Raw genomic sequence first — 24,452 nt, forward strand, 5'->3', positions numbered from 1 at the left:
TTTACCCACCTGATCTTAAAGAATGTATGAGACCACTAAAACTGCATCACCTGTTTCATATTTAGATAGGTGCATAAAGATTCAGGATGACAAAAAAGTGTCCACAAGACATTTTGACAAGCGAAAAGAACCATTTTCAGTTCTGTCAAAACATTTGATGTTTAAACTTTGTACACCACTATCCCACGTTTCAAAATTCGGGTTTTCCTCACACATCAAGCTGACGCGCGGTCGTGTAACTGGAATAGTGTAAAAAGCGGTGTTAAACCCAACTCATTCACCCACTCACTACTGATAGTGATTCATGAACACATGCTATTTAGTCGGTGTCGTACAAAAGGCAAGATTTCCTAGGATTATGGAAATAAATTTTGACCTTTTATTTATACGAAAGACCTTAATGAAACAGTGATGTTAGCACCACTGTCCGGTAATACTTTTATCTGCGATCTATTTGTATGATCAAGGTGAGTTTGAACAAAACAATTGCATATTTAACACAGGACATTAAAATGGTTATGATTATCATAATCAAATGTCAAATATAATTCATTCCAATCTTTTCTAAACTATGGCATGAGAACTGGCAAGCTGGGTGTTCACGTTATGGCTCAGTTCTTATCAGAGGCGTCATATCTGTTTCTCTACCAGTGTGTAAATAGATCATATGACATACTCGCCATAGATCTGTCCCAGAATGGTAGGCCTTACGCAGCTCGTTGTCGTGGTACTTCTTTCTGCTGTTGGCGATGCTATCGGCGATCAGATGTCCCCCACACCAATAACGGGTAGTACTCCGGTGCCGGTCACGATGTTTCAGACCGACCACGATCGGGACGGCTTCATCCTGCAACTCAACACCGACGTACTTGGTATAAAATCTATGCTCAACAATCTACAGTACCAGTTTGCCAACCTACCCACAAACCCTTCCGGAACAGGTACGGTACACTGTGTAATACACATGAAATTATTTCTGTTTAATTACGAAGCATGTGTTTATGAATCACTATCAAATAGTAGAGACCAGGGGGCACCCATCACTGACACATACAAATTACGTATTGGAACTTGAGTATGGCTCTCTGTTGGGTTGGTCGGTTGGTTGGTTGGTTGGTTTGTTGTTTAACGCCGCACTCAGCAATATTCCAGCTATATGACGGTGGTCGCTAAATAATCGAGTCTGGACCAGACAATCCAGTCATTGAAATCATGAGCATCGATCCACGCAATTGGGACCGATGACATGCATCAACCAAGTCAGCGAGCCTGACCACCCGATCCCGTTAGTCGCCTTTTACGACAAGCATAGTCACCTTTTACGGCAAGCATTGGTTGCTGAAGACCTATTCTAACCCGGATCTTCACGGGTAGCTCTCTGTTGGGAAGACAGTACATTCGTGTACATCCGGGATATGCATACACACACGTGTATATGAAGCATCACTAGCCTGTCTGACAGTCCCTGAACCATATCATTCCATTCCCGCCCTGCCCTTACTGTAATGCTATAGTCTAACTGAAGCAAGTCTAGATTTTCAACAGTTTCTGACTCTCCAATCTCACTAGGACTCCTTTCAAACTTAAATGGAGTTGCTTGTTTTATGACAATCATATATTTTAAGAGACTAAGTAAGTCTAATCCACTCACCTTGGCATACGTTATAAATGCAGTGTATGGCAGAATATCAAATGTTTACATGATTAAACCATTATTTATTTACACATGTCTATGTATAGATAATATTTTAGTAAATACACATATACATATTTGAAATAACAATGTTTTTTTAACATGTGTTTAACTGAATATATTCTCACACTTCAAAAACCCTATTATGAAGTGGGTCACCTGTTATGACTTCATCTCCTTTATCTATATACTGTTTTATACTCTATTTTTAGTAGTTCTAATCTGGTCACAAAAGGCAAAATGTATAGTTATGAATTAAAGAATATATGATTATCCAATGATAAAAAAGTCACTTTCTCAAAATATATAAACTCATGATAATTCCAATCTTTTTCTTCGTAAAGGTACGAATCCTGTGGCTTTTGTGGCTTTTAATGCTCGGATCTCTCAGAATCTCTCTGGTCTTGGCAAAGGCCAAATTATCCGCTTCGATGACGTCATATTGAACAAAGGGAGCGGATATGACGCAAGGTTGGGCGTGTTTCGTTGCCCTCAGGCCGGGACATACCAGCTCTCTCTTTCAATCGGGTCATATGGAGGAATCCAACTTGAGATCGTCAACAACGGAGTACAGATCGGGAGAGTTTTCTCCTCCAGATCAAGATTTGGGCGAAGTGTTGAGGATGAAGAGGGGGAAGAATTCGATGCTGAAGTATACAACAGTAGAGCGAAAAGACAACTATCCACCACACCATCATATTTAGGTGAGTAGCACAATTTAGCACAGTTTACTTTACCAGGACAGTAATGAAAGACCATCAAAATGAATGGTACCTTGTTGCCAGTACTCATCATATGCCATCATTTGGCACTGCATAACATGGTACCTACCTTCAAAATGATGTGGTCTATCCACTTTTCCAAAGCGGTACAGTGTACCAAATAAAGACCTGCCAGAGTGTTTCATTATATAATAACGTTCACAAGGCATAGTGTACCGTACGATACAATCTCATTAAAATCAGATCTTAGTTCTCGCTGCCGCTAAACCAAGTTCTGAGGACATCCCATTACGGGTAACGTCAGACCGAGCTTTCGAACTCTGACCGACCAATGGAATTACTGACAAGAAGTCGACATTAGCCAATCAGAAGGCAGCTTTCTCGTGAATTTACGGCACTACTTTCAAATTGGCGACTACGCTTTGAAACATATTTTGACAAATTCTCGCTTAAAAATCTGAAACCTGAACAAAAGAACATTCTCGAATGGCTAATATATGGTCTAGATTGTATAGATTCAGCCGTTAAGCCCGTAAATATCGTTCGGAATACCCCGTTTTAAAGTTGTCGATGCTGTATGATTAGAAATCACATTCCAATTGACACTTTCATGATCTGGTAAGCGACGCTCTTATTGGTCGGATGAAAGGTCGTTCTAGGATCTGATTTTAATGAGATTCCCCTACGACACAGTTAATCATTATATTACCTTTTTCGAAGAAAAAAACTGTTTTGGGTACCTTAAGGTCAAGGTTAGTCGTCGTTTCGCCGTTTAATAAGCAGTACAGCATACCAGGTACCTTCGATGACGAATATTAGCGACTAACGGGATCGGGTGGTCAGGCTTGCTGACTTGGCTGATGCATGTCATCGTATCCCAATTGCGTAGATCGATGCTCGTGATGTCAATCACTTGATTGTCTGGTCCAGACTCGATTATTTACAGACAGCCTTCATGGAGCTGGAAAATTGCTGAGTGCGGCGTTAAACAACAAACAAACAAACAAACAAATCCCAGATAAATCACTGCATACTTGGGACCACGCGGTGTCGAGAATTTACAACTGTCGAATTATATTTCAGAAAGCGCGACGATTATTGGAAACTCATAAACTTCCGGGCAAATGAAAGTATATACCTATGTTTTGTGGTAACTAACAATGAAACAAAGAAGAAATGTTTACTCGGTGATGATGTATTTGATACAGGAATCATAGTTGTGTTTTGGACCCTGTTTGCAGTGTTTCGGGGACTGATTTCAGCCGAGTAACGTTATAATAAACTTTGTATTTTGGGGGTCAAATCCAATTTTCAGTGTGTACATTTGCCAGGCAGTTTATGACTGTAATGTTTTGGTTACAGTGGCAGGGCAAGCATCAACAGGGATACCTGCTAATGGTCTAGGGTACGTCCAGCCTGGCTCTGAGGCCAAACCCTCCTCCGCCCAGGCCATCGTCGACCTGAAGGTTGGGGATGAGGTGTGGGTTCGCCACTCCTCAGATAATCCACACGATATTCTCTTTGGGAATGGTATGTCTACGTTCTCGGGGCACCTGCTGAGTCCCGCCAAATGAACAGCTCCAGTCAGGAAATAAAGTAAAAAAAGATACAATCTTATCTTATACTTATAATAATCTTGAATAAAATAATTCAATTAGGTTTAAGTAATTGCCATTCAAGCGAACGAAAACTTGATTAGTTTTAATGGAAAAATGTACAGACCTTAAAACATTAAATTCTTGAAGAGTTCCGTTTCTGTCAGTCAAGACAAATCAGTACCCGTTACTCACTAAGTGAGTTTGGTTTCACGCCGCCTTTATCAATGTTCCGGCAATATCACCGCGGGAGACACCAATTATAGACTTCACACATTGTGCCCATGTGTGGAATCGAACCCGGGCCTTCGGCATGACGGGCGAACACTTTAACCACTAGGCTACCCCTCCGCCCCGTGAATGTATAAACAAACAATCTTAGAAATCAATGCTTCAGGCTTCGGGCTTCACCGGCCAAAATGTTTGACCCTTCTGTGTACATAACGGACTTCTCCACTCCAACAGTGTAACTGCATCTTAAACCTACTCAACTGTGTAAGCACTGCCTCCTGTGTATATACTTGTCAACCATACTCTGTACATCACTTGCTTGATAACGGTGGTAGAACCTGCACCAAAACGTCGCTCCTGATTGTAATAAAGAAGTTGTTCATCCATATATCTTATCCTTACTGAGTACGCCAACTTCTAAATGCCTCTCAAAGAAGAAATCAATGTCGTTTATGGCAATTAGACAAAAATCAAGCTTCACGTCAATTTTCGTCACGCCGAAGGCCGATGTTCGATTGTCCACGTGGGTACAAGTTGTGAAGCCCATATTTGATTCCCTTGCGGGAATATGACTGCATTACACAAAAAATCGGTCAAAATACAACACTCGCTCACTCAGTTATCAGAGACAATTTAACCAATTGTTTATTCCCGTTGTCTCGATCTACCACTGCACACGCCGCTTCCAGTTTGAGGGGACTAGTGGTTAGGCTGATTAAATGGTTGTCCCTTGAGGTTATGAGATTTTCATTCACAAAGCTGTTTTCCTTCCAGATTTGTTTTATAATTCAATTACACAACGTATGGTTTCAGAACGTATAAGTATTTATTGGAAAATAGACATCACTACAGAGCATTTACAATGGCAAACAAACGCATTAACGAGATGAACACATAGGTGGCGATTATCTGGAATAGTTTCTAAAAACGAAGGCCACATCATGGTATGGTGTCAAACCCATGTGTGTATAAATACACAGGGTGTTGATCAACGCATCAAAGCCTGAGCAACATAACATATAAGATGGGTAAATTAAGGCTTCATGATACACGGCGGTAACGGTAAAACAAATTCACATTAACTACTTCCATTATTTACAGGATACCAGTGTACATCGTCCCGGATATATTAATCTTGGTACATGTATGCTGATTAGGTATTGCATGTATAAATAGAGTTAAATCTACAAAATAACACAAAAAGTAATTTATTAAAGTCCCATTTGGTATTATTCCTACTTCTACATGGCAAAGAAGGCACAGCTGGCTACATAAAATCACAGCTTGTTTTTATAAATTATCGATTATAAATTGTGATTTTGTACGAATACGAAACATGTTTAACCTTCATCTTGTTTTATTCCTCCTCAAAACATATTCATGTTCAGACATTAAAGTATTATATTTATTTTTTAATTCACTAGGTACAGTTTTGTTACCGTCTGAAAAACGAATAACGGTGAATCATAGATATACAGATGTTTCCATGCTACAAACGGGATCAAAGTTTAAATTGATAATGAATAAGATCCGTTGAGTTTTGACATAATGTGGACCTTATCAAGTTGCATACAAATATATACATGTACATAGTAATACAACCAACGCTGGACACTGAAGATGTCTCCGTTAACAGCAGTGTCCCATGGCTTACCAAATAAATACATGTAGTAAGTTCTTTACGTCACATTAGCGGTGACACCGGGGTAGCCTAGTGGTTGAATAGCTGGCGCGTCACGCTGGAGCCACGAGTTCTACTCCCAGTTCGGGTACAATGTGTCTACCCATCATGTTCCCAGAAATGACATACTGGACCATTTCGTCAGAGGAACAAAGTTTGCCGTTTCCTTCTTGTCGGTGACCTGTTGTACTATTGCAGATAATGTTTTTATTCATATTTGACATACACATCAAACACTATTAATGACCGACATTGTTCAATAATATTAATTTTAAGGATAAGACTGGAGAGGAGTATCGTCTCCGACATTTAACATACATCACCAGTAGTTTTAGTTACTGAACGAAACGATAATATGTACTATCATTAGGCTTCTATATTACTAAATGACAACCGAACAGAACACTCATGAACCGTACAGTCGACAGTATCTTATGTATAAGCTGGTGTGGATGTGGATGTTGATATACTTGGGTTGTGCAAGATCACAAAGCTGTGCTTTGCCTTGAGCATGATATATATCCTTTTACCGTATAGGTACTCGCATGTACCCACTATCATATATCTGTACGGCGATAAAAGAAACAATTCCAATTATTGAATGATATTATAGGAAATCGTTCAAAGTTTTCGGAGATATATTGTTATATTTCTTTTCACCTACACCTTAACGTCCTATTCCATGATGGTTACATTTTCTCAATTTACTCAAAAATGAACAAAGTCGGACGAATTTGTTGGTATTTCAACGGTCGTCCCGACAGGTAGTTCAATCTCTTCTATGGTGCGTTCGCTCGAATGCTCACTGCCGGTTCTGTTCTTGGTAATAGCACGGTTAACAGTAAAATTGAGGTCAACATCATTAGTTACCAAGGCAACTTCTGGTCGGGTACGGGTAGCAGATCTTGTAGATCCTAGATCCTCAAAAATGTTCATATGTGCTGCCAATGTCATATACTCCTTGGATGTTGGCGACCCTGTATGGTGGATAGAGGTCAGTGTCTTGTCCAGATCCTGCTGCAAACGAATATCTGTGCCACTTCCGCCTATACCGGAAGTAGCCGCTATTCCACTCCCTAAAGCGTGTCCGACTGTCGTAAAGCTGTGACCGCTTGCCTTGGTGTTAGAGCGTCTGATTATTCCTCCCTTATTGTTAATATTAGCATAAAGAGCATCCAGGTCGGCCGGAGAGGCAAGGGTGTACGCCCTTGTGAGGCCACGGTTTTCGTACCCTTCCCTCACATAGCCCCCCGGGGAGGGCGCGGAGACGACGCTCATGTCGCTCAAGACCCCGGTGTGGTGTGTGGAGACGGACTCCCATCCGCCGTCGGAGAGTTGGTCGGGGTAGTAGTTGTAGGCGTTACTCCACCGATGGTAGAAACGTCTGGGTAAACGGTGACCACCAAACACACGGTCGGACTTTCGGCTGAACTTTTTGGCGAGCCATTGTCTAAAGAAGAAAAATAGTGATATAAATAACATCATAATGTTCATAATTCAGTGTTGGTATTGATTACAGTTATAAAACTGGGAACGTGTTTGTAGAAAATATCCTCAGCACGTCCAAACCGGGTACAAACGTAATTTCCTACCATAATCCATTAGGGGCTGACCACGCGATTCCTTTTTGAAATTTGCATTCACAAGAAACACTTAAAAAAAATACACCAAACTAAAAATGTTATAGACATTTTAAGTTGTAAAAAGATCCTTTGTTGGTGTGATATTTAACGGTCTATCCTTGACCCATTATACTTCAAGACCAATATCGAAAATCCAAAACATTATGGTAACTACGAAAAGAGCAGACCCTGGGAAGTAATCTCTTTACAGACAAAGAAAGGCCGGGTGGGCCACTGGGACAAATACTGAAAAAAAAACGACACGCGCATACATTTAAGCTGGTCTAACGGTGCGCGGAACATTTCCCCCCGTTCCAAGTACATTTTGGAGATCCTTATGGTATCACCTCTGTGACAGGATACTAAAACCTAGAAACTGGTATATTTATTTATTTCAAGTGTTTCTCTGGGTACTTTCGATACGACCCCAATTCCAAACTTATTTGTTGTAACCCACGGCTCTCCTTATGATATGGGTTATCACTTTCTCACTCGCACGGTATTACTGTGTATATATGAAGTACAGAGAAAATACCTTAGTTTGGACCCCGTTAATCTGGAAACCCGATCTTCCGAACGATCGTGTTGTGGTCATGTTGGTATGTACAAAGGAAATCACAACGCATCTACGATTACTTAATACGGATATTTGTTTATTCGGACGCTTTTCCGGAACGCTATCGTCCGGGTTAACGACATTTGTAGTATTTCGAAAAAGATGACCTCATGCCACGATGACTGAGTGAGTGAGTGAGAATTGTTTTACACCGCTTTTAGAAATATTCCAGCAATTTCACGGCGGGGGACACCAGAAATGGGCTTCACACATTGTACCCATGTCGGGAATCGAAACCGGATCTTCGGCGTGACGAGCGAAAGCTTTAACCACTAGGCTACCCGACCGCCCCTACACGATGATGGAATATTCTCACAACATCAACATACCAGCCACCCCCTTTTTCAAATGAGTGAGTGAGTGAGTGAGTTAAAGCTTTACGTCACATCGGCAATATTTCAGCCATATCGTGACGAGTTTTCAAATGAAGTCGAATCGTGGATCTTTAAACGTATAGTAAGTACACCTGTAGGCGATCAATCTCTATACTATCTGTGCTCGTGCGTTTCAAGGAAGAGGTCTTCGTTTTAGCCCCCGTTTGACTTTCCCTGCACATTAGGGGCGGTCGGGTAGCCTAGTGGTTAAAGCGTTCGCTCGTCACGCCGAAGACCCGGGTTCGATTCCCGACATGGGCACAATGTGTGAAGCCCATTTGTGGTGTCCCCCGCCGTGATATTGCTGGAATATTGCTAAAAGCGGCGTAAAACCGTATTCACTCACTCCTTGCACATTACTATTGTAAATATCCAACAGTTGACATGTATGTAGCTCTTATGTTGAGTAGCTATACACATCTTCTAAAATATCAAATTATGTAAGCAATGGCTTGCGTATCCTTTACTAATGAATGTCTAGGCTTCAGTGAATATATGTATATGTATACCTTTTCTCTGTATTACTAACCTGATACACTGGAATATAAGCGTGAGTGAGTGAGTGAGTTGGGTTTAACGCCGCTTTTAACAGTATTCCAGTTATATCACGGCGTGTCAGGTTAGTGTGGGGGAAAAGCCACAGGCGATGCAGTCTCAGACGTTTACCACTTCGGTGAAACCCACGAGCACAGGTATCGTGCGAATCAACCAAGAAACATAATCGGGGCGAACCGGTTTCTGGCGTGTCCAAGGGACGTAACTCTGCGCAGCGAAATGCGGCGCCTTAGACGTCTGGGATATAAGAAGAAATCTGATCAGAATTGTGTTAAACCTCGACACTCACTCCTCACACATACTTTACCTGCGTCTGACGAAGAAGGCCGAGAGCAGGACACAGAGCAGCATGAGGAACCCCGCAACACAAGCTGCGATCACTGCGGCCAGGGGGAACGAGCCTAGGGCAGAACGAAACAACTCTCAAAATCAGGGACTGGCATTGTTTGGAAAATGTAGCGCCAGAAAATATACAAATTAATACCCCAAAAATAACATTCTTCGGTGAACGTGGTGGATATTCGTATAAACCTCAACCAAAATATCATGTCCCAGTAACACACACACACACAGACGCACGCACGCACACGCACACACACACACACACACACACACACACACACACACACACACACACACACACACACACATGCACTACACACACATGCACTACACACTCACACTACACACTCACACTACACAAACACGCACACACACTGCACACACACACTAACACCACACACAGGCACACACATTTACATCACACTAAATACTGACTTCTACTTGACCTACTTGAATCGTCACCGACGATGGCGCCTGGCTGCGTCGGCGTGGTGGAGACGTTGCTGTAGACGACACTTCTGGTGAGGGGCAGGTCTGTCGGGATGACGGGGGTTGGGGGGTTGATATCCCAAGGGCAGATGTAGTCGTTGTCGGATGCCGGAACGTTGGCGTACTTAACGCTATCTGAAGGACGTCGAGAAACAACACATATATATGCATATATATATACAGGAGTGAGGTTGGTTGTTTTGTTTGTACACACCAGATAAGATGGTTTATTCTCCCTGCGTTGTTTTATTGTACGTCGTTTATTTCTTAATTCTAGCAAATAGGAGACAGGCACCAACCGAACTGGCAATAAAACGGCTTCCTTGAGTCACAGCTTGTGTCCGACCACAGCCACGTGTTGCCTTCGTTGTAGAGGTGGCCGCACGACGTCTCCTGGGCCACGTAGTTGTTGACGCGCCGGAACACGTCACTACCTGCAAGAAAAGAAAGAAAGAGTTAGTAAATGAATGAGGGTTTAACATGTTCTCTTTATGTTTATACGTCACATCCACGTGTTGATGGAAGCAGTGAGTGCGATTATGTAGCTGCTGGCATTTACAATTCTTTGTTTGTTTCTTGTTTAACGCCGCACTCAGCTATATTCCAGCTATATGACGGTGGTCTGTAAATAATCGAGTCTGGAACAGACAATCCAGTGATTGACATCATGAGCATCGATACACGCAATTGGGATACGATGACATGTATCAACCAAGTCAGCGAGCCTGACCACCCGATCCTGTCAGTCGCCTCTTACGACAAGCATAGTCGCCTTTAACAGCAAGCTTGGGTTGCTGAAGACCTATTCTACCCCGGATCTTCACGGGTCTGGCATTTAGATGTGATACTGACACGTGATGATGTTTTAAGGATGATCACTACTTTTAATGAAGAATTGACTTCAATATTTTTTGCGTTTGGAGGCATAAACTTAAAAACCGTGTGTATATTTACGCAAACTGTGCACACTAGTTTTGGCGTTTATCACTCCATAAACGCAAAAAAACATTTTGACATCAATTCTTATAAACGAATTCGTCAACAATAATAATTCGGAAACGTCTTATTAAATCAATAACACAAAAACTGTAGACAACAGTGCGAAATCATTCAGCGCAAAACAGCAACACAAGTCCCGCGAATTGTTATCACCCAATCAAGAAACAGTAGACAGATGGTGGGCGTGGCGTAATCAATTTCATAAACGCAAAGATAATTGCTTGGTTAGCCGATCAAATGCCACGGAATAACATGCAATATATGTGTGTATATAGATATGGATACGGGATCGGGTGGTCAGGCTCGCTGACTTGGTTGATGCATGTCATCGTATCCCGATTGCATGGATCGATGCTCATGATGTTAATCACTGGATTGTCTTGTCCAGACTCGATTACTTACAGACCGCCGTCATATAGCTGGAATATTGCTGAGTGCGGCGTTAATAACATTACCTGGCTGGAGTGTGTGAGTGAATTGTGTTTATTACTCAAAAACAGAAAGTTGGACATCTTTGGAACAGTATTCCAGTCACATCAGGGCGTGTCAGCTTAATGTGGGGGGAAAGCCCAGAGGGGTAACCCACGAGCACGGTTTGGTGCTCACAAACCTAGAAACGTAATCAGGGCGAAGTACCTGGCTGGAAGTCCCACACGTGGTTGAAGGCCCCAATCCAGTAGTTCTTCTTCAGCTTGATGTAAGGGATGATCTCATACATGTCTACAAGCTCGCCCACAATCAAGAGGTCACCCCCTCGACGGCGGCAATCTGCACGCGCAGCAAACCACGTGACCCATGTCTGACCGACAAACACACACTGACCTCCAAGTGTCAGTGTACAGTCGGTCTTGTTTCCTGAAAACGTAGGAACGTATTAAAATAGATGGAGTGGAGATTAAGATGTATTTCGGTTCAAAATAGTTCTAAGAAAACGACTATGTTGTTACTGGGTGCACTCTCTCCTACATACGACCCATGGAGATCCTGACTAGAACAGATCTTCAGCAACCCATGCTTGTCTCCCCCGTGAAGATCCGGATTTGAATGTGTCTTCAGCAACCCATGCTTGTCTCTCCCGTGAAGATCCGGGTTAGAATGTGTCTTCAGCAACCCATGCCTGTCTCTCCCGTGAAGATCCGGATTTGAATAGATCTTCAGCAACCCATGCTTGTCGCAAGAGGCGACTAACGAGATCGGGTTCGAGTCATCGTTGAAATATGTCATCGTATCCCAATTGGGTGTATGGATGCACACTGGATTATTTGCAGACCGCCGTCATACAGATGGAATCTTTTAGTTCATTCTTCTTTGAAACGTTAAATATTTACAAGCGGAAAATGGCTATGGAAGAACAATGAAAATAGGCGTGACGTGGTTGATATTCCTCGTTTGAGTGAGTGAGGGAGTTGGGTTTAACGCCGCTTTTAACATTATTCCAGTTATATCACGGCCTGTCAGCTTAATGTGGGAGGAAAGCCCGAAGTGATGCAGGTCTCGGACGTTTACAACTTCGGCGAAACCTAGGAGCACGGGTATGGTGCTGACATACCAAGAAACATAATCGGGGCGAACCCACAATCATAGGTTTCTGGCGTGCCCAAGGGACGCAACTCTGCACAGCGAATCGCGGCGCCTTAGACGACTGGGCCACCCGTGCTCCCTCCTCGTTGAGGTTTTAAAGAATAAGAGTGTTGAAAGTCATAAGTCAGCCATGTCGTTAGTAACTCTACGGCTTATGAGTGCAACGTAAAGACATGAAATACAGACACAATGACAGAATACTGTGGCAAGTGTTAACAGTCATCAAAGATGACTGCTCAAACAGAGTTGGTTGTAGTAGTAGCAGCAACGTCGACACTGACCTAGGTTACACAGGTAGTAGTTCCGAGTGAAGCAGGACTGGCTAGACAGCTCCCGGATCGTCGTTGTGTCGAGGTTGACGCGGGCACACAACGTTTCTGTCTGAGACAACGCTTCTGAACTCTTTAACACAATAGCTGTACCTGTTGAATAAAATAACTTTGATCTGTCACTGACATTATCTTAAACATCTGATCCGATAACTTGCTGCAATGCCAACAAACTATACATTAAATTCTATGTTTGACATCAGGTTTTTCTGCTAACGGAAGGACTCCAATTGTCACAGACTAACACGCCAAAAATACCTGCCCTATACCCGAAGACAGGTGTACGATATATATATATACACACACAGTGATTCCCTTTATAAAAATATCCATTGTGGGAATTCGAGTCCTTGTGGGAATTCGAGTCGTTCCCGTAAGAGGCCACTAAATCTGAACATAGAATTAAATGTGTCATCGTGCCAACATGCATCTTTCCCAGGCAAGAGAGTTCACTGACTCTGAAAGTCCAGTTTCCATCCTTGCCGAACTAGGCTGGAATTCCTGGGCTCGATCGTAGCGCCACCAGTGATTATTATGAGTTATGTCATTTCTATGCCTCTCCCCTTTCGTATCACTTGCATTTGCTTCAAAGAAAACGGCGGCGCCCAGTCAAGACGATCTGATCGATAATCAAGATCAATATTGTGATAAAACGGGTCTTACATCGCAAAGTGCATTAAATCACATGAGCACCTTGATTACAAACATGGAAAGATTTGGAAAATATCTGTTGACAACAAAGCGGTGCACATGCTTTGCAAAACCTGCAATCGACCGACATCTGCACGACAGTTTACGAACCGGATTTCGATTTCGTTGCGAGATTGTGATTGGACTATGCATAGACTCGTTTGTCCAGCCAAAATGTAACTCCATAATACCAGCCTAGTTCGGCAAGGGTGGAAACTTGACTTTAATAGTTAACTCAAGATGGCCCACATGGCGTGGGTCGTTGTTCTTGGCACTGGTTTTTCTATTGATCTATTTACGGGCCGGCGTGATATAAATTGTTTGATAGGTATTACTTAGTAGTTGACTAATGACAAGATAGACACAATTTTTTATGGATAACAACTTCTTTAATACTGGGAATTACCAGTATTAAAAGAAGTTGTTATCCATAAAAAAATGTGTCTGTTTTGCCGGCGTAATATAGCTGGGATATTGCTGACATTCACACCCTCACTTTAACAATCACTAACTGTAATATGATTACCATAACAAAAGCTTATGCAAGAGTTCCTAGGAGTGTCAGTGTGTCGCTGTCAGTGTGTCAGTGTGTCGCTGTCAGTGTGTCACTGTGTCGATGTCAGTGTGTCGCTGTCAATGTGTCACTGTGTCGCTGTCAGTGTGTCACTGTGTCGATGTCAGTGTGTCACTGTGTCGCTGTCAGTGTGTCGCTGTCAGTGTGTCGATGTCAGTGTGTCGCTGTCACTGTGTCACTGTGTCGCTGTCAGTGTGTCGATGTCAGTGTGTCGCTGTCATGTGTCGCTGTCAGTGTGTCACTGTCAGTGTGTCGATGTCAGTGTGTCACTGTGTCGATGTCAGTGTGTCACTGTGTCGCTGTCAGTGTGTCGCTGTCAGTGTGTCGATGTCAGTGTGTCGATGTGTCTATGTCAGTGTGTCACTGTGTCGCTGTCAGTGTGTCGCTGTCAGTGTGTCGATGTCAGTGTGTCGCTGTCAGTGTGTCACTGTGTCGCTGTCAGTGTGTCGATGTCAGTGTGTCGCTGTCAGTGTGTCACTGTGTCGATGTCACTGTGTCGCTGTCAGTGTGTCGCTGTCAGTGTGTCACAGTGTGGTATAATCCCCATGGGGATACCCGGAATGACTCCCCAGCAACAGCTGCTGGCCGTGAGAGTCGACTTAAGGATCCGGTGGTCAGGTTCGGTGACTTCGTTGATTGCATGTCATCGCACCTCGGCGGCGTTGATCGTTGCTCATAATATCAATCACTGGATTGTCTTGTCCAGATTCGATACTTTACAAGCCGCCTTCGCATAGCTGAAATAGTGCGGCGTTAAACAACAAACAAACAAAAAACCATGTAATATAACAAAACACTGATAGAATAAACTTACCGAACCTCGGGAAAGATGAGAATACTGACAGCCATTCTGAAGGCCCCCGGGTGTAGTTCCTGTTGGGACAGTCGCCGATGACGCGGGCATCGAACTGATAGCTACACCAGCAACATGGGTGTTTTCTCCCCTTCTTGTGCTACATCAGCAAAAAAGTAAATTATTATCTATATGGTTCTACATCAGCCATAAAGTAAATTTTCGTCCATATAATTCTACATCAGCAATAAAGTAAATTATTATCCTTATAGTTCTACATCAGCAATAAAGTAAATTATTATCTATATAGTTCTACATCAGCCAAAACGTAAATTATTATCTATATGGTTCTACATCAGCAATAAAGTAAATTATTATCTATATGGTTCTACATCAGCAATAAAGTAAATTATTATCTATATGGTTCTACATCAGCCATAAAGTAAATTATTATCTATATAGTTCTACATCAGCAATAAAGTAAATTATTATCTATATAGTTCTACATCAGCAATAAAGTAAATTATTATCTATATGGTTCTACATCAGCCATAAAGTAAATTATTATCTATATGGTTCTACATCAGCCATTAAGAATTTTTTTATCCATATAAATTTTGTTCTACATCATAACATTAACACAAAGCCATACGATGTGTACCGGTTCCACGTGTTGGATGACACTGCTGACGTAATGCTGACGTAATGTAACGTATAATATAGTAACGTCGCAGGAAAAGTTGACGTTACACTCTCGCTGGTATTTTCTCCAGCTGTTTCAGCTTATCGTGCTCTCGCGAATCAGTAAACTTCGCTCCATTATTCCATCATTATTCCATTCATCTGTCTTCAATATTTGAAAAATTCTTAACTGGGAGTGAAACAAGCGCGGGGTTTGGGGTGGGGGTGGGGGTGGGGGGTATTGAAAGCCTCCCCCCTAAAAACGCGCGCGATGTGTCAATAACATCTGAACTAACAATGTACTTCCAGTAGCAGTGGGACCACTACACGGATTGTTTTATCAGACAACCAGTATGTTCCATTAATGGGGACCGTGTGCAAGGCGTAGGGTCATTTCTTGACTGTCAGACATGGTGGCCCTCGGCTAGTTTAAAGCAGTCGAACAACACTTTTACCCGATTAAAGCTAACTAGACTGACCTCTATTACTGAGAAGGGCGCTCCCTCCTGTCTGCATATACTGACGCAGTAGTCCACGCTGAGGTGGTTGCTGCACACGTCAAATGACGGCACCGTCAACGCCGAGTAGTTTTGTGTGCACGCCAACAACGGGTTCAGATACGATCCTGAAAATCAGAATTTGGCATCAATATAGTTCAAATGTATCTCCATTATTTCTTAGCAGGCGTAATAAAAATATTTCATGTTCGCCTTGAAAATAGTTAAAAAGCAAGCGTGAGTGAGTGAGTATGGTTTTATGCCGTTTTAACAATATTCCACCAATATCACGGCGGTGGACACTAGAAATGGGCTTCACACATTGTACCCATGTCGGGAATCAAACCCGGGTCTTCGGCGTAACGAGCGAACGCTTTAACCACTAGGCTACCCTGTTATCCAGGAAGTAGTACGTCAAGCAAACAGTCCTATCAGTTCACCGTGTAGCTCCTACCCAATATCATTCAAGGCAAAAACATCTCACCATTGACCCACGTCCACTGCGGGCTCCACACACTGGTAGCGCCGATCCAGAAATCCAGCTTTCCTCCTGTGTCCGGTGTAGAGAGGAGGCACTGCTTCAACCCCGACCCTGCCCCGAGTTGGCCTTCATCTATCCGGTACAAGGTGCCGCCCTCCCGCTCACATATACTTGCAGCCTCCACCCAGTGCTTGGCGTCATTGCGATAGGACAGGCACTTCCGCGCACCCGGAAGCTGTATGACGTTTTCTGCATCATCGCATGGGTCGGCAGATCCTAACAACAAAATATAAACTGATAATGTTGACCATTTTTATACCATATCACACATGTGTGAGGGCTCTGTCAGTTGTCACACAACTGGGAGCCTTGTGAGCAGTGGATTGCTTGTGGATATAGAACATAACACGTGCATGTTCTCTATCGCGTTATGACAGTTATATCACATCTGATTGTATCCTTGATTGTCCATCTTGTGTATTACTAGACTAGGATTGGTGGCAGCAAAGATGATACATGTGATCTCGACAATCTCCCTACTTTGCCTTTTTGACTGAGTGTACATCTATAGAATGGACAGTAGTTCTTTATCAAGGGTGTCTAAGAAAACACTATATTGTGTTAATTATACAAGAAAAATAATCATCTCGTGCAGACTAATGAAACAATAACAGAGCAGTAGATAATTGATGACAGTTGTTTGTGAGTAGTTAGTGAAGCTGCATACGGTAGTGTTGCTTTATAGAGACACAAACATGGTATGTGTACAAAGTATAAAGCACCATACACACTGGCACCCCATCAATCGTGACAATTGGTGCTAAACAGAACTTGGCACTAATGGCAGACACAGTCACAAAATGTTGAGCTCCCACTGCCATGACCATTGTCATTTTCGTGTAACATCTTCCTGTTGTGACCAATCTTGTCCTGTTTGCAATATGTCATAAAGTGTTCAGATGTGTCCGCTCTTGTCCTATGTCTTCACTCATCAAGTGTTCAGATGTGTCTACTCTTCTCCTGTGTCATCAATTACCAAGTGTTCAGATGTGTCCACTCTTGTCCTATGTCATCACTCACCAAGTGTTCAGATGTGTCCACCCTTGTCCTATGTCATCACCCACCAAGTGTTCAGATGAGTCCGCTCTTGTCCTATGTCATCACCCACCAAGTGTTCAGATGTGTCCACTCTTGTCCCATGTCATCACTCACCAAGTGTTCAGATGTGTACGCTCTTGTCCTATGTCATCACCCATCAAGTGTTCAGATGTGTCCGCTCTTGACCTATGTCATCACTCATCAAGTGTTCAGATGTGTCCACTCTTTTCCTATGTCATCACCCATCAAGTGTTCAGATGTGTCCGCTCTTGTCCTATGTCATCACCCATCAAGTGTTCAGATGTGTCCACTCTTGTCCTATGTCATCACTCACCAAGTGTTCAGATGTGTCCACTCTTGACCTATGTCATCACCCACTCAGTGTTCAGATGTGTCCACTCTTGTCCTATGTCATCACTCACCAAGTGTTCAGATGTGTCCGCTCTTGTCCTGTGTCATCACTCACCAAGTGTTCAGATGTGTCCGCCCTTGTCCTATGTCATAACCCACCAAGTGTTCAGATGTGTCCACTCTTGTCCTATATCATCACCCACGAAGTGTTCAGATGTGTCCGCTCTTGTCCTATGTCATCACTCACCAAGTGTTCAGATGTGTCCACTCTTGTCCTATATCATCACCCACGAAGTGTTCAGATATGTCCACTCTTGTGCTGTGTCATCACTCACCAAGTGTTCAGATGTGTCCGCTCTTGACCTATGTCATCACTCATCAAGTGTTCAGATGTGTCCACTCTTGTCCCATGTCATCACTCACCAAGTGTTCAGATGTGTCCGCTCTTGACCTATGTCATCACCCATCAAGTGTTCAGATGTGTCCACTCTTTTCCTATGTCATCACCCATCAAGTGTTCAGATGTGTCCGCTCTTGTCCTATGTCATCACCCATCAAGTGTTCAGATGTGTCCGCTCTTGACCTATGTCATCACTCATCAAGTGTTCAGATGTGTCCACTCTTGTCCTATGTCATCACTCACCAAGTGTTCAGATGTGTCCGCTCTTGACCTATGTCATCACCCATCAAGTGTTCAGATGTGTCCACTCTTGTCCCATGTCATCACTCACCAAGTGTTCAGATGTGTCCACTCTTGACCTATGTCATCACCCACCAAGTGTTCAGATGTGTCCACTCTTGTCCTGTGTCATCAATCACCAAGTGTTCACATGTGTCCACTCTTGTCCTGTGTCATCACTCACCAAGTGTTCAGATGTGTCGACTCTTGTCCTATGTCATCACCCACCAAGTGTTCAGATGTGTCAACTCTTGTCCTATGTCATCACTCATATCATATCATCAATCATAAGGAAAATAAACCTTCCAGCTAAGCATTCGGGCAAAAGAAGGAATACGCCCATGTGTGATGGTGGCTTAATATGAAACGAACAAGGAATAGCTATCCGATGATGATGCATTTGATACGGGTATCATAGATGTGTTTTGGACCATACGTTTGCAGTGTTTCAGCGACTGTTTGCAGCCTTGGACCGTTTTAATAACGTTTGTAGTTTAATGGTCAAATCTATTTTTTAAGTAAATATCATGTTTTTCCCGGCAGTTTTTAAGGCAACCACATGTAAGCGACAAAACTCTCAACAACCATTAAATATCTGCCAAAAGCAGAGTCTACTGTAATTCCAAAATTAATCACAGGCAATTTTCTATGAGGTGAGGTGAAATGGGGTTTAACGTCGCGTCCAAGATTATTGCACTTATATAGCGACGTGCATGCACGTGTATATGTGTGTGGGTGGCTGCTTGTACTAGTCCGGATTGATGCCGATTTATAGTGCTAGCTCACTGAGATACCATGCCGCAGTTTAACATGAATACCCCACTCAGACACAGTATACTGACTCCGAGCCGACCAGTCCTTGTTTTAGCCCCTTAATGCCGAGCGCCAAACAGGGTAACTACAAGTACCATCTTTTAACGTCTTTTGGTATAACGCGGCTGGGGATCGAACCCCGGACTTTCCGCTCTCAGGGCGGACGCCTTACCATTAGACCACGGAGGCGGTTCCAATTTTCTAATGAAGTAGTGATACCAGGTGGTCGCGAAAAGGTGAAAAAATTACATATAAAATTGTATTTGATCAGATGTAAATTTCATGATGTATAAAAGGAGGTAAACCAACATTAAGAATATTCAAAGACATTTCATCACAAGTGGCATCAATTTCATTCAAATGAACCCTAAATAATGCTATATCGTCTGTGAACCCCAATAAAGTCCATCCTACTCCAAATATGTCAATATATTGGTGACTCTAACACATACCCAGACAAGTACACTCAGTGAGAGGAAGTTTGTCTTCAGGGCGTCAAGTGTTAGCCTAACATGATTCTTCCGCCATGACAGTGGCCTTCATCCTCACGTGACCGGTCATCAAACACCTGTCTGTATAGGCCTAGGGGCAGGGGGCAGTCACGACCGGTTTATGAACACGGACACGATAATGCGTCGTAAGAAATCTCAAGTTGATCTCACCAAATTTGAAGTATGTCCCACCCTCGTGAATAGAGGGACAAATATCACTTACAGTGCATCTTCAAATGGGCATTAGGAAAACACACTGTATAACCCACTACCGATTCTGCCAGCACCACTTGAACAATATGGAGATGAAGACATTCGATCGAGTAGACACAATTAGTGTACTATTAATCTCTGGGTGTGGTTGCAACACCAGAGAGATTACAATGTTAATGAGAGTGAATGATTGGCTCAGCAATGATCATCTTTACCTGGCTTCTTCTCCCAACAGCTTTAGTCTACCGTGGTTTTGTTAAGCCATTATGAACTGAACAATTATCTTCAGTCAATCTATCAAATTAATGGAGAGTATTTTCAGTCCATTTGCAAAATAGCTGAAAAATTAAGTCAAATTAATGGAAAGATTTTCAGTCCATTTGCAAAATGGCTGAAATATTTAGTCAAATTGATGGAGAGATTTTTCAGTCCATTTGCAAAATGGCTGAAATATTTAGTCAAATTAATGGAGAGATTTTTCAGTCCATTTGCAAAATGGCTGATATATTTAGTCATTTTGTAAATAGGTTGGAATGAAAATATCTCATGTTCATATTACGTTTACCTTCTTTAAACATACCGTGTATGTACCATCCTTTCTGACAAGTAAATTACAATTTCTCACAACTTCTTGTCTACCAATCAGGAAGAACACTACCCCCGTTATCAATACAATTTGTAATTTGTGCAATCAAAACGAAGTTGGTGACGAATTTCTTCACAATTTAAAACACGAATTTCGCACATCCCAAGCCAGATAATGTTTAATGTGCTGTTTACACGATTACGACTTTGTCATTGGTCGAGGGGTCGGTCCATGACCACGACACTGGCGTTCACAACGTGTGACCGACACAGTATATTCTGGAAAGTACGGAAACACAGACGGACTACTTACGCTTACCAATGGAAATTCCTGGCAATTCCCTTGCACGAATAAACACAGAAGCGTTGTTTCTGAGCATTTGCTTTAATCTTGAATTCAGCATTTCTGCATAACGGTTCATTGACAACGTCGGAAATCTCTCAATCACTTCGGATATTTCGACGTCTTTTAACTTTAAGTAAATGTACAACGACGCACTGTCGCTGTGGCTTACGAAGGTAGTCCTTAATCGACATTTCTCATCTCATGATGATATTATTCAAATCTATTTGTTGTAACGAAACAGCAATTTCAACATACACACGCTCATATCACTTCACGTTTTGAGGAATTACATTGTATTTATTTTTGCGAACAAGCTGCTTATTGCATGGCTATAGTTGTAAACATGAAGTCTACGGTGGGGCAGGATACGCTCACCTTTTCGCGAACACCTGGTATCATCTCTATTTGATCGTGAAGAAAAAACAAACGCTTATGATTTAGTCCGAATCTTACAATCGAGCTGCTTTTACGGACCTTCCTTATTATTAAGGAAAGGGTTTTGCGCTTTTATTTACTTGTGTACTTGTGTACAGATCTCTTGAAGTATAAAAAAGAAATATAACATAATAAGAATTGACTTTCATTTGTGTGAAATCTGGAGGATGAACCTTCATTGAGTAAGGACCAAACATTGTATGGACGTCCTCGCAAGCTCCGACGTTCAATATAGTTTGACCTCCACCCAATGAAGGACTCTGATTTTCAGAACTGAAATGTTGGTAGACAAAATTGAAAACATTTCTGTCGGTGCCCGAAATAAAGGCGACCAAGCTCTTTCCATTATCATAAACATTTGTTTGTGCTTCATCGTCAAATAGTGATGATACCAGGTGTTCGCGAAAAGATGAGCGTATCCTGCCTCACCGGTGGCGCCCGTCACAAATACATGCAAAGGCAAGTCAAGTTATAACCTGAAACGTCAACGCCAGAGAATAGTCAGTCTAAAACAAATCAGACACTGACTTATCAGTAGGATCACATATAAGAAATTGTTTCTTGTGAACGAGTGGTCTGGAACATTACAATAGAAGGTAAATATTCATCGAAAGGAAGGGTATGTTCAACACACGAACGTGTGCGTGCGTGCGTGCGTGCGTGCGTGCGAGCGTGCGTGGGAGTGTGTGTGTTACATTCAACATTGAATGTTCAATGTTCTGGAAACCAGGAACAGACTAGATATGTAAAGAAAGAGACCGAAATATATTCAAACAATGATTTCACATGTGATACATATTGCGCATGACATAATCTTTTGTCACGTTATTTTACGCGCTTAACTAATTATGCAGGATGGAATACTTGGGTTTTTTTAAATTATATCAGTGAATGTATCTACAAACTACTGGCGGCGCGGGCTATTTGTTAACTGTCGGTGTTGTACTTTATACCATTGTCTGCTTCCGTCACACGTCAAACATGGCCTACCCGCCGTGAACACAGAAGAGACATTTACTCTGTTGGTTGTTCGTGTCCGCCAGTGCTGGATAACACACAATACGGCGACTAACAACTGTCGCCCCTCTGTCAATGTGTCTGACTGTTGGCATGAAACTGTTCTCAATGGAATAGTCCTCCTTGGTATTCAATTTACCAGACTGTTTTGCTGAATGAAATTTAGTACTAAATGAAATTGTGTACACATTCTTTGAGTTATAGAATAGGGTTGTTCAAATTATAAGGCTTGACTTTCACTTTGAATTTTCACTTTGCTATATTCTTTTAAGAATTGACTTTCACTTTGTGGGAATTCACTGGAGTATGACCCTTCGTAGGTTGAGGGCCAAACTGTATGAACGTCGGAGCTTGCGAATGTTTGGTCCTCACTCAATGAAAGTTCTTACCCCAACATGCCCTTATTATTTTACACATCTCTGAAGTCTCTGAAGGTCGAGGACATCCGGTAGAATCAAAGTCTTTAAATACATGTACCTGCTAATCGACTGCTAACTAGAAGAAAGTACGTATTTGCAGTATATTGTATTTTAAAAAGTCACAGCTACACAAAGACCACAGTAACTAACGGGATTGACGCCAAGTACCGTTATGGCATTGATGGCTCGCCACGATTCGCAACGGAAAACTGACTACAACAACAGTAAGATAACTGAAACGTGTGTATCCATCAGTTTCAGATATAACATTAAGTTTGTTCACGTATCTGTAACCCTAAAGCTATAACGGTTTCAAATCCTGGATGTTCAAAGTTCAATAACTCCGTGGGCTTTAGTATTTTCGACATTAGGTATTCGCGTGAGTGCTGAAAACAGTTGAATCTCCAAAACACATCTACATATTTTCATGGTATGTAATATCATATACTTAAAGCATAATTTATGTTGCGAAAAGATATATATATATTTCTATCACTCATTGAGTCATTTCATTACATTACCCAAAGGACAAATTAAATCTTATTTTGAATAAACTTACCTTGACATGCGACACAGTATATCACGGCGATGCTTATAAGAATATATTGTAATAAGTAAAAAGCCTTCGTTTCGGTCATTTTCCCGCTCCGCCGTGCATGGCCGCGAGTCAGCGAGGTACAGCCGGACAGACGAGATGTCGAGGAAAGTAAGGATGTTTACCCTGGGGGCTTCAAGAGTTTCCTTGTTTGAGGGGTGGCAATTATACCGGGGTGTATATGCAAGGATGGTAAATATAAAACAGGGAATTTTTCCTCACAACGAAACGAAATCCGGATCGTGGTTGTGAAATGTTGCGAGGTTTGTCGGAATGATCATCAGAGGCAAATTAACGCCGGACCAGTTTTTGTGAAGACGGATGGATTGTGTCTTTGGGGTGATGAGAGCTGTGTTGAGGGTTTGTGTTGGACTTGTGTTTGTTTGTCTTGGTGATGTAGAAAGGTAAAGTCTCATCTCGGTGTTTGTGCGTGGTACTTGGCGGTCGTGATCACACAAAGGAACAGGTGCTTGACAATGGCCGAATGACGAAAGCACATATTGCCATCATAGCGTCATGTCGCTGACAACAAACATGGACGCAGACATTGTCTTCATGGTAGTCCTCACATAGGTGCTGAAAACTTATAACTATACAGTACGTACAGAGAAATATACTTACATCGCCATATTTACATTGATATTAACTTCATGAATTACTTTAAACGTTATGTAACGGCGTAATAGGTTGACAGAATAAAGCCTTTTCTTTTTATAATGGCATAACGCCCGACTTCGAATTCAAGAGAAATCATGCAGTTCTTTCATTAAAACTGATAATTAACAATTAATACAAGGTCAAAGTATGCATTCTGAAAATTTACGATTGGCCGATCAATCGAATCTGTTATTTTGGCTTGAGTTTA

The 24,452-nt window shown here is 42.2% G+C and overlaps 2 protein-coding genes across 2 annotated transcripts; one reads left to right on the forward strand and one right to left on the reverse strand.

Moving 5' to 3' along the window:
• Positions 1–639: 639 nt before the first annotated feature.
• Positions 640–4,627, forward strand: LOC139455288 (uncharacterized). Its single transcript, XM_071236840.1, has 3 exons — positions 640–941; positions 2,038–2,397; positions 3,778–4,627. Exons 1-3 carry the CDS (start codon positions 698–700, stop codon positions 3,987–3,989), a joined length of 816 nt encoding a protein of 271 aa, XP_071092941.1. The 5' UTR covers positions 640–697; the 3' UTR covers positions 3,990–4,627.
• A 1,051-nt stretch (positions 4,628–5,678) lies between these two features.
• LOC139456142 (uncharacterized) lies at positions 5,679–23,722 on the reverse strand. Its single transcript, XM_071237679.1, has 10 exons — positions 23,552–23,722; positions 16,549–16,821; positions 16,047–16,192; positions 14,908–15,046; positions 12,782–12,922; positions 11,556–11,774; positions 10,220–10,354; positions 9,882–10,055; positions 9,397–9,490; positions 5,679–7,372 (listed from the first exon to the last, which is right to left on the reverse strand). Exons 1-10 carry the CDS (start codon positions 23,628–23,630, stop codon positions 6,631–6,633), a joined length of 2,142 nt encoding a protein of 713 aa, XP_071093780.1. The 5' UTR covers positions 23,631–23,722; the 3' UTR covers positions 5,679–6,630.
• Between the last annotated feature and the right edge of the window lie 730 nt (positions 23,723–24,452).

Source organism: Haliotis cracherodii, unplaced genomic scaffold, assembly GCF_022045235.1.
Source record: "Haliotis cracherodii isolate W230 unplaced genomic scaffold, xgHalCrac1.p SCAF_11, whole genome shotgun sequence".
In the NCBI taxonomy this organism is placed as follows: Eukaryota; Metazoa; Mollusca; class Gastropoda; order Lepetellida; family Haliotidae; genus Haliotis; species Haliotis cracherodii.

Excerpts from the sequence above, each read along its gene's own strand:
- LOC139455288 (XM_071236840.1), top strand. The coding sequence starts at position 698 with ATGGTAGGCCTTACGCAGCTCGTTGTCGTGGTACTTCTTTCTGCTGTT. Across the intron at positions 942-2,037 it reads CACAAACCCTTCCGGAACAG|GTACGAATCCTGTGGCTTTT; the intron begins GTACGGTACACT and ends TTCTTCGTAAAG. Across the intron at positions 2,398-3,777 it reads CACCACACCATCATATTTAG|TGGCAGGGCAAGCATCAACA; the intron begins GTGAGTAGCACA and ends TTTTGGTTACAG.
- LOC139456142 (XM_071237679.1), bottom strand. The coding sequence starts at position 23,630 with ATGACCGAAACGAAGGCTTTTTACTTATTACAATATATTCTTATAAGC. Across the intron at positions 15,047-16,046 it reads CGCCCTTCTCAGTAATAGAG|CACAAGAAGGGGAGAAAACA; the intron begins GTCAGTCTAGTT and ends TTGCTGATGTAG. Across the intron at positions 11,775-12,781 it reads CTACTACCTGTGTAACCTAG|GAAACAAGACCGACTGTACA; the intron begins GTCAGTGTCGAC and ends CTACGTTTTCAG.